The sequence below is a fragment of the Pangasianodon hypophthalmus genome, chromosome 4 (genome assembly GCF_027358585.1).
Source record: "Pangasianodon hypophthalmus isolate fPanHyp1 chromosome 4, fPanHyp1.pri, whole genome shotgun sequence".
Taxonomy (NCBI): domain Eukaryota; kingdom Metazoa; phylum Chordata; class Actinopteri; order Siluriformes; family Pangasiidae; genus Pangasianodon; species Pangasianodon hypophthalmus.
Window position 1 is genome coordinate 15,145,962 of NC_069713.1, and position 15,391 is coordinate 15,161,352.

At 41.5% G+C, this 15,391-nt stretch overlaps 1 protein-coding gene across 2 annotated transcripts in view; it reads right to left on the reverse strand.

Annotated features, from left to right (window-relative positions):
- pcxb (pyruvate carboxylase b) overlaps positions 1–15,391 on the reverse strand; it is a 202,602-nt gene that overhangs the window by 147,635 nt on the left and 39,576 nt on the right. For both annotated transcript variants that reach the window (XM_053233022.1, XM_026936435.3), the window contains exon 8: positions 9,870–9,988. In XM_053233022.1, coding sequence (XP_053088997.1) covers positions 9,870–9,988 — 119 coding nt within the window. The remainder of the gene's footprint in view (positions 1–9,869; positions 9,989–15,391) is intronic.

Genomic DNA, 15,391 nt, shown 5'->3' on the forward strand with positions numbered 1-15,391 from the left:
CTATCCCAAGGAACTCGGGGCACAAGGCAGGGGACACCCTGAACTGGGTGCCAACCCATCACAGGGCACAACCGCACACACATTCTCACACTACAGACAATTTAGCGATGCCAATCAGCCTACAGCGCATGTCTTTAGACTGGGGGAGGAAACCGGAGTACCTGGAGGAAACCCCCGAAGCACAGGGAGAACATGCACACTCTGCACACACAGGGCAGAGGCGGGATTCAAGCCCCCAACCCCACAGGTGTGACGCAAACATGCTAACCACTAAGCCACCCTGAAGAAAAGCTCTAATTCCATGTAATAACTTGATCATTATGGCAAATTTAGTAATACCTTAAGAAAGCAATGGCATAGGTTTTGGTTTTAGCACTGGGAATGATTGAGGAATTCTAAGGATTTGAAATTGATGCAGAGTTTGCATCTGCTTGAATGTAAATATTTTTGCTTGGTTGGTAGATAACTTGGTTTTGTTATCCTCACAAAAAATAAATTGTAGTCGCTAGCTAACACTTAATAGACTTTAACACTTAATAGTTTTTTCCATATATTTATTTCCTTTTTGAATATATTTAGTCATAGTTTAAGTCTAAATTAATACAGTTAAATAACATTTCCTTATGTTCAAGGTTTAAGGAAATGTGAAATTGAGGACATGATTGCGAAGGCAATCTGCCATCGCAAACTCTCCATTCGACATAAAAAGTGGCCTCCATGAAATTAGCACCTTGTGTGATCCCAGGGAGAAAGAAAGTATTTCAGCGACATAAGTGCCATAAAAAGTTACAGTTTTTTTTAATAGGCTACCTGAAGGATTATTTTTTTCAATGGCCTCTCCAAACTCCTCCCACACCTGAGATTTCAGTTCTGCAACTGCTTTTGCTGAAGCCCTTCTGACTCTCCTATAGATCTCAATTGCATCAGGAGAGTCCTCTGTGTGCTTTACTTTAAATGTGTCCTTCTTCAACTGGCTTCCCATACCACTGGTGTCCAGCAGCGCTTAGTAGGGTTACTGCCATGACAGGCCCTGGCAGCCTTTTGGCCACAGCTTCTTGCAACTGCCTTCATGATTGAGGATTTGAACATGATCCGTTCAGACTTAGTGTAGTCGGCCTCATTCGGTACATGGGAGTAGTCTTTTAGGAGTTGGGGGTTAAATTCATATCTCACAGAAGCTTCTGCCAGTAATTCCTAAGCAACCAGGAAGGCTCTCCTGGGTTACTAGATAAAATTGGGTGATGCCCTGTGTGATGAGTCTAACTCACCACCAAATGGTTATCAGCTGACAGCTTTACTTTTATCCCAGTGTCCAAAATATACAGCCTCAAGTCTTATGATACAATCCCAAAATCAATCATTGACCTTTGCCTCAGGGTGCTCTGGTACCAAGTACACTTATGTACAAGCTTGCGATTGAACAAAGTGAACAATCCGTGGCGTGCTTGGAAGTCTAATAACATTTCACAGCTTGGTGACAATTTCTCCCCATCCTGCTCCTCCAGGTATCTCTATCATTCCCAACGTGAGCAGTGAAGTCTCCCAGGAGCACTATGGAGTCAGTACGAAGTACATTCTCAAGCACCTACTCCACTTTCTTCAAGAAAGCCGAATAATCCAAAGTGCTTTTTAGTGCATTTGAACAAACAATCAGAATTTTTTTGTTTCTAAGACTTTATTTCATTGAGGCAACCCTCTTGCCCTCAGCCTTGGACTCTCTCCTGTGGGAACGCCGAAGATGGAGAGAATCCACCTCCTGATCAAGATGTTTGGTACAGGTCCCTGTACTGTGTGGATGTAAGGATGACTACTGTATGTCGTTTAAAACCATTCCATCTCACACATTCCGGCTCCTGTACCAAACTCTCTCTCTTTCTCCCAACGTTGGATTCCACTGCTAGGATCTAGTCCATCTAAGACTGCCCATCACATATCTGTTGCCAAACTGGCATTACACTTGGCCCCTAATCTTCATCTTCCAGGTGGTGACCCCACAACATATGAGTGTTTTATCATTAATATAATTTATTAAATTATCACTGGTTATTGTAGCTATACTAGTTATACTAGAAAGAAAGAAAAAAACATGTAGCTGTCACTTAAAATTTAGCTATTGTCTGTTGTTTTTTGGCTGTAGAAACAAACCTACAGAAGCAGTGATGTAAACGAATGTTTTGATACAGTCAACTAGTTATAGTCTAATTCAGTCTGGAAACAAAGGTATGGATGGAAGGCATGGGAAGGGAACATAATGGGCATTAGCCAGATTTCCAACAATGCACACAGCTTTAATAAATGTGATAAATATGCCAAAAAAGTGCCTTGCAGGGCATTTAATCCTCATGAGTATAGAAAGTGCACGCACACACACACACAGTCCTCAATTTATAACATGTACAACATAAATAACATATTATTATGGTAAATCACTGCCATATTCAATTAGATATTAATGGACTAAGAAACTCTCCACACACAGTCATCATGGCAACACAGCCTAGAGAAAACTAACGTCTGTGTGACTGACAGCTTTAAAATACAGCTTTTATAATGTTGAGCAAATAATGGATAAAGCAGATTCCCCTCATTGCCCTCACAAATAAAAATTAATAATAAAAGCTTTTGAGAGAAAAGGAAATAAAGAGAACAGGGCAAAAGGTAAATGCAAGAAAGAGCAAAGGTCCTCAGAGACAGAAATAATATATTAGAATCAAAACATTTTCATTTTTAAATAAAGGTCAAACAGTCAGCACTGCACCCAAACTATACCAAAATCCCCTGCACCCCAGCGATAGCAGAGTCCAGCTGATCTGCATCCCTATGAATATTCAGTGCGAAATTTTACTTCCGACTAATATCACCTGAAGCTCCCTTCACTCAGTGCACTCAGTAGGGAGTGCGCAAGGGAAGGGCAAATGGGTCAAACAGAACTGACCTATCATAACCTGCATAAAAATACAAGCTTTAGAAAAGACTTCCTTTAACAACATGGTTTGTTTTTCAGAGCTTCTGATGCAAGTTTCATCATCCAGCTTCAAGGGGCTGTTAAGTTCAAATTAGATCTTGAACTAAAAGTGCAGATGTGTGTAAATGGATAGATGGATATGTGTGTGAGTGTGTGCGCGAGTGTGTGAGTGAGTGTGTGTGAGAGAGAGAGAGAGAGAAGATCCAGTGAGTGATGTGTTTTTTTTTTTTGAGCTGGTGGTCCAGACACAATCCTCTGTCATGAGAAGAGTTCATCTGCTTACGAAACTTTATTTCTGGAGGGAGGGAGTGTTTTCTCTCTTGTTTGCTACCTCCTGTCTACACAAAGGATTTCAGTTCAAATCAGGACAATGATGAGGCCCTGAGGGGATTAGATGTTTGTATCTGTGTGTGTGCGTGTTTATATTCAATGAAATACCATCAGAGGAGCACACTACAAGCAGAAACAAGAGAACAGAGGAGCTTGAGATGTGAAGGCACAATAGCCTCAAGTGGATTTCTCACTACCAGAGCCCCTCTCCTGCTTTCACACATGTACTTTTACACAGAAGTTTATTGGTTATCGGTTAGTTAATTAGTGGGAATGCATAGCTGAGTTGAAATCATAGGGAAATTGATGCACACCTAGTACATTAATTCATTCATTCATTCATTCAGTCATTCATTCATCTTCAGTAACCACTTTATCCTGGTCAGGGTTGTAGTGGATCTGGAGCCTATCCCAGGAACACTGGGCACAAGGCAGGAATACACCCTGGCATGGGATGCCAGTCTGCCACAGGACAACATGCACAAATGTTCATAAATTTGCACATTCACATGCTCATTTGCACGTAGGGGCAATGTATTGAAGCTAGTCCACTAACTGGCATGTTTTTTGGAAACCCACACAGACAAGGCCCTTGAGTGGTGCAACAGAAAAGCATTTCCCCTATCATAGCTAACCCTAACCTTCTAGCTTTCTCCCTCCCAGGTTGGCAGCGGTTGTATGTTAGGGGAGAGCTGGCCAAGACTAAATTAGGGAGAAAATCAGAAAAAAAAACACACAGACACAGGGAGAACATGCTCTGAAACCCAAGCTCAGGATCTACACCAGGACCCTGGAGCTGTTAGGCGGTATGGTGGCACAGAAGGTACCTGCCTAGTACAATTCTTTGAAATTAGTGTGAGATCTCATCTGTGAGGAGAAGCTGATACATAACCAGCAAAGCAGATGACATTGTGATGTCTATTTAGTCTATGATGCACGGGCACCTTTTGAGGTGGCTGATTTTAGAACATTAGCACAGTATATGATGAGAGACACCTCTGTGACTGTGACTGTACATACATGATTCCCCTTATGTGCTTGCAAAGACACAGATGCAGAAATATAAAACAGACCTTACAAAAAAAGGTTCTAACACACCAAAGGAATAAAGAATCCCTGTGGGTTAACCCTTAGAGGTTCCAGGTGAAACCTACAGGATAATGTTTCCCTATCAGAGGTTCCCAGTAAAACCTGTTTAAGATGCTAAGAAACCTTAATATTTAAAGCAACCTTGAAGAACCCTTGAAGAACCCTTCAAGTGGATGTTGATAGAACAGATATCTGTACAGCGCTCTACACTCAGACCTATTACTATACACATACGGTATAATACACATCAAGGCATAGATTCTGCGAGTCACTGATATAATTTTACAGGACTCAGAGAGGCCCAGGATGGAGTCTAAACCCTCCCCTGTCTGAATGCTGGGGTCTGAGTGTTGAGCTCTGCTCTGAGATATTCCTCAAACAGCCTGATCAGTCCTTACCCTTAGGCCACCAGGACCTGTACCATCAAGACCCGCAGGAAAAACATCAGATTGAGTCATTAAACAAAAATTAAAGGTCTTCAGAGTGGTATACAGATTGGTGTAGGTTTAAGATACTACATATGAAAAAAGAATCATGACATAAAATACACTCTGATGTTGCTTATAATGAAAAAAAATTGAGCAGCGTCAGCACATCGACAAAGCCAAGGCACAAGCTGGGATCCATTAGGAGCGATTACATTTTAATGAAATCCTGTCTCTTATGCCCAGTGGCTATAAAGCTAACAGCTATTGTGCTGCCAGCTCCTGGCTCTGTCTGGCACATTTTTTGTTAACGTGAGATATGCCCCAGGTACAAACCGCCTTGCATAATTTTGTCAATTTTTTTTCTCAAACCAGTCATGCAGCAGAAAAGGTTAAGGTGTGGCTTGGGGAAACTGCATTTACATTTGAGTAAAAGGGTGACATCTTTGTGGAAATATCCATTCACATTCCCTCTGTAGCGGCACCAATGAGACACAACCAGCCACAATGCGAGTGCAGACTTCCCAAGGCATGTAAACGATTCATGAGCAATTTGAATAATAATAATGAATGCTTGTCAAAATGGAATCCAGCACCAATGAAGCGTTTTCCCAATTTGAAAACAAATTTACTGTCAGGAAATGATGCTATAATGGTTTGGAGAAAAGTGTTTAACATTTAGACATGAGTCTGTGACTGTGTAAGCAGAAATGTTTTGCATTTTTGAAAGTCATCGCGGGAGAGGCATGGCTGTTAGAGCACTACACCAGATACCTTCCCATGACTGAAGAGAAGAGGAAAGAGGAGATGAAATGTTGGTAGGAGGTCAGAGACTCAATAAAACACCCTGACAAGACAGCAGACAGATCAAGACAAGGGCAGAGGGAGAGCAAGATGACAGGGGATGGACTGCAACACAGCTAGAAAAATGAAGCAAGGCGCAATGGAAAAGCAATGGGAAGCCAGGGACAGAGGAAGCACCAGAGTAATGATGGGAAAGAGCTAAACAAAGGCAGGAGGGGTGCCGGAGGGATAACAGAGATGAGGGAGAGGTTGTGAAGAGAGCAAGAGTGATCAATATGCGTATTAGTGTCACTGTTTGTGGTAAATTCGCCCTTTCTGAGCCAAACACATACATCTGAACAAACAAATGAACTAAATAATTAACTAATGGGCATATTAACGATAAAGCAATGAACAAACAAAAGCAACTATGGCACCAACACACACGCAAATCACATGTCAGATAAGTTCTTTATCTTTAAAGAGCTCATGGCATGATAGCGCCACAGGAGAGCCGTAATGTTTGGATAAGTGAACACTTAATCTGCTTTAGTGTGTACTGCATCTCCTATTGACACCCCATCAGAGCCCATTCATGCTCTAATGACAGCAACAATGTGTCTATTACTGATCTCATTTCCATTTCAATCAATGCAAATTAAAGCCATTTAAAGCCCTGTGAAACCAAAACACACACTTGGAGATATCTGTGGATAAATCACACCAAAAAACATTGAACTCATTTCAACAAATATGATGTACAGGTATGAAAAATTTATGCAAATAGGCACAGAAAATATTTGAAATCATTTCCGATGCATAGTTGTGCATATGTGAGTGTACAAGTGCTCTACTTCTTCGTGTAGCTGCTGCTTTTATTAGATGTGCTATTACCGCTGCAGAAAAAAAGGAAAATGAATGTTCAGATACAAAGAAGCTACCAATAACTACCAGCAATTACACACTATCACAGGGATCTCACTGACTACACACATTCACACTCGATCTGCATAAACTCTATGTGTCTATGTTTGTGTGTATGTGTGAGCAAAAAAAACATGATTAGAGCTTCCAGTGAAGAAGAAAAATTACTACTGCAGACAAGCAATGAAAAAAATTCAGGGAGGAGGGGGGAAGTGTCACATTACTTGCTGAATATATGAAAGAGTGTAGAAATATATAGAAATATTAAAGGAAGAGGAAGTCGGTGAAATAAACAGAGACCAGGATGATTAGATGAGTGTTATGTTTTCTCAATTGCAGGCAGTTAACTAATGACAGCACCACTTATCTCTCTACAGGCAGAGAGAGAGACAAAATAAGACAGAGAGAGAGAGAGAGAGAGAGAGAGAAGGAACATATACACAATACAATACTTCATTTTCAAGTCATTTGAGTATTTCCATTTAGGCCTCATTACCATAGGTAGGGCTACATACTGTTATATTGCAGCTTTATCGCTGCTGAGATTCCCCAGGAAACTTTGCAGTCAAGATTAGCACCATGTCGCTTTATGGAAGATATGGTTTATTTGCAGTATTATGCCAGGTGTCAGAGAGACAGAGAACAGAGATAGAGAGTGTTAGGTTCACGTCTGATCTATCTCTGCCAACCGGTCTGATGACCAGAGGTTATACTGGGTACAGATCAAAGTATTTTGGTGTAGACATTGGACAGGCCGGGAGATTCAGCGTTACATGTTGATTCATATCAGATGATGGGGAAATGCCTTTGACAAAAGCGTGAATTGTACCTATCCATGACTGGCTATTATACAAACTACTTCAACACAGCACTAAGATACTGAGAAAAGTTAGGATCTAACAATACCAATTCCATTTTGAAGGCATGATACATTGCAGTCAAACAGGAATGAAGACTCAGGGTGTGTCTATTTTAACCACTGTTTTACAGTTGAATATAGCTTTGTACAATATAAAGTGTATGCAACAGTTTTGCTACCTATTATACGCAATCTTCTTTTATTTACTCTTGTGCTTGGAAACTGCATACACGTTTGTGTACGTATCATGGATCATTTGGCTACCAAAATTTTTCCTTTTGGTTACTGAGGTTAAGGTTAGAGTTAGGTTTAGGTATAGCATTAATTAGCTGTATTAATAATTTTGTCAGTGGAAGGTCTTGACAAGGACAGTAAGACAAACACGTGTGTGTGTGTATGTGTGTGTGTGTGTGTGTGTGTGATTTGTCATTGCAGATTATCATGAAGTGGACTATTCAGTATTCGCTCTTTACATCAACAGATCACTGGAGCTATGCGAAGTCCCCTCCTGCTTCAAACGCTCCACCATCATCCCTGTACCCAAGAAACCAAAAATCACAGGACTAAATGACTACAGACCTGTTGCTTTAACGTCTGTGGTCATGAAGTCATTTGAGAGGCTGGTGTTGGCCTACTTGAAGGACATTACTGGACCCTTGCTGGACCCCCTGCAGTTTGCTTACCGAGCAAACAGGTCTGTGGATGATGCAGTCAATATGGGATTGCACTACATCCTCCAACATCTGGACAAACCAGGGACTTATGCAAGGATCCTGTTTGTGGACTTCAGCTCCGCTTTCAACACCATCATCCCAGATACCCTTCTAAATAAACTGACACAGCTCTCTGTACCCACCTCCATCTGTCAGTGGATCACCAGCTTCCTGACAGACAGGCAGCAGCTAGTGAGGCTGGGAAAATTCACATCCAACACCCGCACCATCAGCACTGGAGCTCCTCAGGGCTGCGTTCTCTCCCCACTGCTTTTCTCCCTCTACACAAATGACTGCACCTCTAAGGACCCCTCTGTCAAACTCCTGAAGTTTGCAGATGACACTACAGTCATCGGTCTCATTCAGGACAGCGACGAGTCTGCTTACAGACAAGAGGTTGAGCGGCTGGCTGTCTGGTGCAGTCACAACAACCTGGAGCTGAACACGCTCAAAACTGTGGAGATGATAGTGGACTTCAGGAGAAACCCCCCTGCTCTCCCCCTTCTCACCGTCATGGACAGCACCGTGGCTGCAGTGGAGTCATTCAAGTTCCTGGGCACCACCATCTCTCAGGACCTGAAGTGGGACATGCACATTGACTCCATTGTGAAAAAGGCCCAGCAGAGGTTGTTCTTCCTTCGTCAACTGAAAAAGATCAACCTGCCACAGGCGCAGATGACACAGTTTTACTCAGCTGTTACTGAGTCGGTTCTGTGCTCTTCTATAACTGTCTGGTTTGGGTCAGCCAGCAAATCAGATATAAGAAGACTGCAACGGACTGTTAGGACAGCAGAAAGGATCATTGGTGTGCACCTGCCCAACCTTCAGGACTTGTACAACTCCAGAGTGAAGAAGCAGGCAGCTAACATCATCACAGACCCCTCTCACCCCGGCCACAACCTGTTTGCACTCCTCCCTTCAGGCAGACGTTACAGATCTCTGTGCACTAGAACATCTAGGCATAAAAACAGTTTTTTCCCACACGCCATCTCCAGCTTAAACAGCTAACACAGGAATCATTACCTGTGTTTTTTTATTCTATAATTCATTTCTGTAATTCATCCTCCATCTCTAGTTACTACCTCGTTCTCAAGTATTATGTAAATACATATGCATATCTCTTTATTTATACAGCTGTATATAGAGTAAATAATGCACAAATCTGTACATAAATCTTCTGTTCCAGATTCATACACATTATTATTTTTTTATTTTTTATTTTTTTATTGTTAAGTCTTACTATTTAAATGTTTTTTGTTCTCATGTAAGATATGTATGTATGTATGTACCAAGAGCACCTTAAAGAAAACCACAACAAATTCCTTGTGTGTCTGCGCGCATACTTGGCGAATAAAGCTAATTCTGATTCTGATTCTGACATCGTCTTCTTGATCTCTTGTATTCCCTTTTTGTCCCTTCTGTATATTCACATTCACTCATAATAAAGGACCCTGCAATATCGACAGTCATGCAGGTACAGAAAGGCATGTCATTGCTACCAGCATAGACACTTGCAGCAGCCATTCCTCTGTCTTTCACTGAAAAAAAAAAATCACTTCAAGCAAGGGCTTAGAAAGAGATTTACTGAAAGAAAGCAGTAGAGATACTGAGAGATAAATAATGTGTGTGTGTGTGTGTGTGAGAGAGAGAGAGAAAGACAGTGCCGATGCTCCTCTACACCACTGACAATATGCAAAAAAGCAAAAAAAGAGTCTGTTGTCACCAGAGAAACCTCTCCTTTTAATGTTAGCATAACTGGATTAATATGAATGGGAACTCACTCAGTGATCTCCTCAGTAACAGTGTGCTCGACCTGGAGACGGGAGTTGACCTCGATGAAGTAGTGTTTCCCGTGTTTGTCCACCAGGAACTCCACTGTGCCGGCATTTTCATAGCCAACCTAAGCAACACAGCAAAACATGTAACTAAACAACAGACACTGTTGCAATAGCAGTGGATTTTTTGTTCATATGAAGCATATTAGATTAATATTCTTATGTATTTTGCCAAAATAATGTATATATACAATATATACACAAAATACAGAATAATATAACAGAAACCCATTACACAATACTTCATTTTTTTACCCCTGCCACTTAAGTACACCCATCATATATGTCCATTCAGGGGCTGACCAGATATGAGTTGGGTGATGGACCCTTATCAGTACAGCAGTCACAGAGATAATGTAGTCTGTATGGCACTGGTATTAGTGTTTTTAAACACGTCATTGTCCTTGCTGTTTAAAACTTACAGCAACACAGATGAATTTGATAAACTCATACCAGATCAACACTGCTGGGCAGAGTTTGTAAAGTATATACAACTATTTATCAGAAACACAGAGGTCACCACATAACAGGAAGGGTCAGCTTATCTGGACCTAGTCTCCATGTGCCTCATTTATCAAGCTGGATACGAACGGATTTATTTGTAAATTGTTCGTATCCTACTCGTGCTCGTAAGTGTGTGTACATTTATGCATAAGGAGACTAACTAATGTAAACATCAATTTGATTGACTTCATATAATTTGCATGGACTAAGAGAACCAACAAGAAAATGTTTTGTTTGTATTGTTCATATTATTGGCTTCAATGAACGAATATGAAAAATAAAGAAAGCAAGCCAACATGTACCCATAAATTAAGACAAATAAAACTAATCATTCAGTTCTAACAAAAGAAATGTCTCAGTATAAATGGAGGATGGGCCAGTCTGTCTGAGCATAGCTGTAAGCTGTAAAAAATGCCTCAGCTGATGAAAGGTTAACATCACACAAATCAACTCACAAATTTACTAAAAGATTGATAAACGAGGCCATTTGATGAAAGAGTATGCAATCCGTCCAATCTAGACAGCATGGCCAATTTTGCTCCCTTGGCTCACGGCCATGGATGGCTGTAGCATCGTCGTGATTCACATTCACAATCCCCTGACATTAGGGCAAACACATTCTGTTGTGCTATTTACACAAGTTTTCATCAACTCTGAATTTCTGCATAGTTCAGCTCTTAAACAAATCCTGCCCACAAGCTAATTACATCTTTCTTTTTTCTTTACATATTTACTTGAGTCAGACTGAAAAGTAATGTCTATTAAAATCACTCTTATAAATCCAATTTATTTTTTAAAGAGCCACAGCTGCTCAACATGTTTTATACAAAAACTGGGACTGAGACGTTTCATTTAAATCAGTGCCAAATGAGAGATGTTGGCTTTTCAGTACCAATTCCTCCTCACTGACATTTTCACTCTTCACTGTTTTATTTTTTTATGGTCTGATATTCTGCCTAACAGCACTCATCTTTTTCAGTCTAATAGCTAACAGTAGTATTTTTGGCTGTTCATGGCTGTAAGTATATTTTCACTCTGCAGTCCTACTGTAGGACTGCACACAAACACACACACACACAAACACACAGTATTGTATGTAGTTATATGTTTCTGTGGATCTTGATCTTGATGGTAGTACAGTATTCCCACATCACTAATTTTACAGATCATATAATTAAATAGTCTGTCACTTTATGATCCTGGGTCTACACTGATTAACACCAGTCATGTTATCACACAGAAAGGGAAGATTTTCAATGTGGATTGAGGTGCTTGCTTAATCAGTATTCTCAGCTGTCTTGTGGTTTGAACACAAAGACAGTCAGTTCCAAGCTAATTAGATAAGATAAGATCATTAGGCTTTGTACAATCTGTCATGGTTTGTTAAAAACCTCTTAAAATCATACAGAAGGAAGAATTTTGGAAGAACAAGCCCCGCACTGTTCTACCATTTTGCTCTATACGTTCCTGTCCTATATTTAATCTGCTCTGGAAATATGATCAATGTAGAGAGAGTAACACAGTAAAGTCTTTCAGCACTAAAAGTTTTGTGAATCCTTTGGGAAATCCTCTTCCTGTATGGTACACTACATGTATATGACCTTTCATGTGATCTTGGCTTGCACCTTCTTAAGCAATTTCTATATGTAACTATTATATAAAAAAGCTCAGCACTTATCTAGAGTCAATGTACAACACAGCAAACACTGGCAGCACCTTTGAAGTGAAGATCCATAGGCAAGAGGGAAAATCTGCAGAACAGCAAGGAGCCAGTGGAAAAGACAGAAAAGAAGATTCAGGAATCAGCAGGACTCCCGAGTTTGGATGGGAGCCCAAATACAGCTTCATACTTAGATAAGAGAGACACTAGGGATGAGTGTGAAAAGAGAAAATGAAACGGCATGCTGAGACAGAGTGGAAAAAAAAAACATGGCGATAAGTGGAGGAAAGACTGCAGACATCTGCATAAAGATGCAACCCTGACGGATTTTTGATTATAGCTGGTGACTTCAACTACGCAAACCTAAAGACAGTTTTGCTGAAGTTCTACCAACATGTGAACTTTGCAACAAGGGGAAACAACACACTGGACTCTGTCTCATGGCATCAAGAAGGCAAAACATCAATATGCTCAAAAAATCAACAATAACTTCAGTGACAGTTAAGACACCCGGACCCTGTGGCAAGCCATTCAGACCATCACTGGCTACAAACCCCTGCCACAGGCCAGTGACGATGACGCATCCCTGCCGGATGCACTCAACCACTTCTACTCACGATTTGAGATACAGAACGACACACCTGCACAAAAACTACACACATCTCCAAATGACTAGGTGCTCTGTCTCTCTCCAGCCGATGTAAGAAAGACCTTGTCCAAGATCAACCCACGTAAGGCTGCTGGCCCTGACAACATACCTGGCCATGTACTAAGAGATTGTGCTGCACATCTGATGGATGTCCTAACAGATATCTTCAACACCTCGCTGAACCAGGCAGTCGTCCCCATGTGTCTCAAATCCACCACCATAATTCCAGTACCAAAGAAATCACCTGTGTCCTGCCTGAATGACTATCGTCCCTTAGCACTGACCCCAATCATGATGAAGTGCTTTGAGAGGTTAGTCATGCACCACATCAAGTCCAGTCTCCCAAACACGCCAGTTTGCATACCGTCCAAACCGTTCCTCGGACAATGCAATATCCTCCACTCTCCACCTAGCTCTTACTCACCTGGAACAGAAAGACTCTTATGTTACAATGCTGTTCATCGATTTCAGCTCAGCATTCAACACAATAATCCCTCAGCAGCTTATCAACAAACTAAACTTGCTGGGCCTCAACTTACCCCTCTGTAACTGGATCCTGGACTTTTTAACTGAAAGACTTCAGTCAGTCTGTGTCGTCTGAAACACCTCCAGCACTACCATACAGAGCACAGGTGCCCCACAGGGCTGTGTGCTCAGCCCGCTGCTCTTCACGCTGCTGACTCATGATTGCACTGCCAAGTTCAGCTCCAACCACATCATCAAGTTTGCTGATGACACAACTGTGGTAGGCCTCATCAGAAACAATAATGAAACACACTACAGAGAGGAAGTGGCACAGCTGGCTGAATGGTGCGGTGTCAACAACCTGTCCCTCAATGTGAGTAAGACAAAGGAGGTTGTGATGGACTTCAGGAGAAACTCTGTTGACCACCCCCCTACTGACCATCGACGGCTCGGCCGTGGAGAGAGTCAGCAGCACTAAATTCCTGGGAGTGCACATTACAGAGGATCTCACCTGGACCACCAACATCATGTCACTCAACAAGAAGGCCCAACAGCGCCTCCACTTTCTCCGCCGGCTGAAAAGAGCAAGTCTCCCTCCACCCAAGTATACATTCTACAGGGGCACCATTGAGAGTGTGCTGACCAGCTGCATCACTGTCTGGTATGGAAGTTGCAGTGCTGCTGACCGCAAGACCCTACAGCGGACAGTGAACACAGCTGCAAAGATCATCGGTGCCCCTCTCCCCTCCATCCTGGACATTTTCCTTGCACGATGCTCCAGCAAGGCTACCAGCATCGTGAAGGACCCTACCCATCCCCCCACAATCTCTTCCAGCTCCTGCCATCAGGTAGAAGGTACCGGCGTATCAAAGCTCGCTCTGTCAGATTGCTCAACAGCTTTTTCCCCCAGGCAGTGAGAGCCCTCAACTCCAATCTCCCTGTCCCCCTCTGAAACCTCATCCACAACCCTATCTCCTGAAACCATGTACACCTCACCCCTCCCCCCCAACTCTTGAAAAATTGACAATCTGTTACGTGCAATTCTGAGTGTGCTACACACAGGTGAATGGGCTATGTAGTAACACACTCTTTTCTCTGAATGTACACTGAACACTTTTTATAGACACTCTCCGACACAAAGACTCAGTTTGATAATATATGTTTACTTTTGCATTGCACTGCAAATCATCTTGCACTATTCCCCCAAAATCTCTTTTGCACAATACCTCTTATGCACAATTTAATGTACAAAATACCTCTTTTGCACAATTTCATTTACAGTATCTATGTAAAGTACCTATGTAAAGTCTTTGTATAGTTTTTGTAAAGTTTTTGTAAAGTATGTATAGTCAACTTAATTGTTTTTCTTATACTTCTATGTTCATATTTATGTTTAACTTGTATGTAGCACCGTGGTCCTGCGAGACACGACATTTCGTTCCACTATATGTCCACACATATAACAGAATGACAATAAAGCTCGACTTGACTTAAAGTGTTGATGTAGTGGAGTTTAAAGCTATCGCTATGAGAATGTCGACTAATTATGAACATCGGGGCAATTCAGCCAGGTCACATACTCGAGAACTTTAGCCAAGAGACTACTGGGTCTACATACAGCAGCCCCTAGCTCTTCCTCTCCTACAAAAAACTCTTAATCTCTTTTTTTCTCTCTCAGTCAGCTTAGAAGCACAGAGAGGATTGGGTTTAATCCAGTGCCAAAATTTACTGTAATCTGATCCAATTTCTCCTTAGAATTCAGCGCTGCTTACTAATTCCACATCACAGTGAGCCTGCCAACAGCAGCCCCACACACACACACACACACACACACACACACACACACATACATTTACAAAGATGTTATTCATCATAGCATCCTTTCTTTAAATCATCAGCGTGGAACATGGCCACACACACACACACACACACACACCAAGAAACTCATTACCCTGTTCATATAAGTATATATCTCTTGGTATCCTAAATTGCACACTTGCATTTTATTTACTAAATGTGAAAAAAAATCTCCTTCACAAACAAATGCACATGGGCCCTTCTGACAAAATATACTCCATCTATTAATCATACATCCCTTTTTTCTTTCCCTCACACCATCCCCAGTCCATTCAATCATGTCATTCATTCAGTCCAGTGGGATTTTTATTTTTTTTTTAATCTATGCTGTCT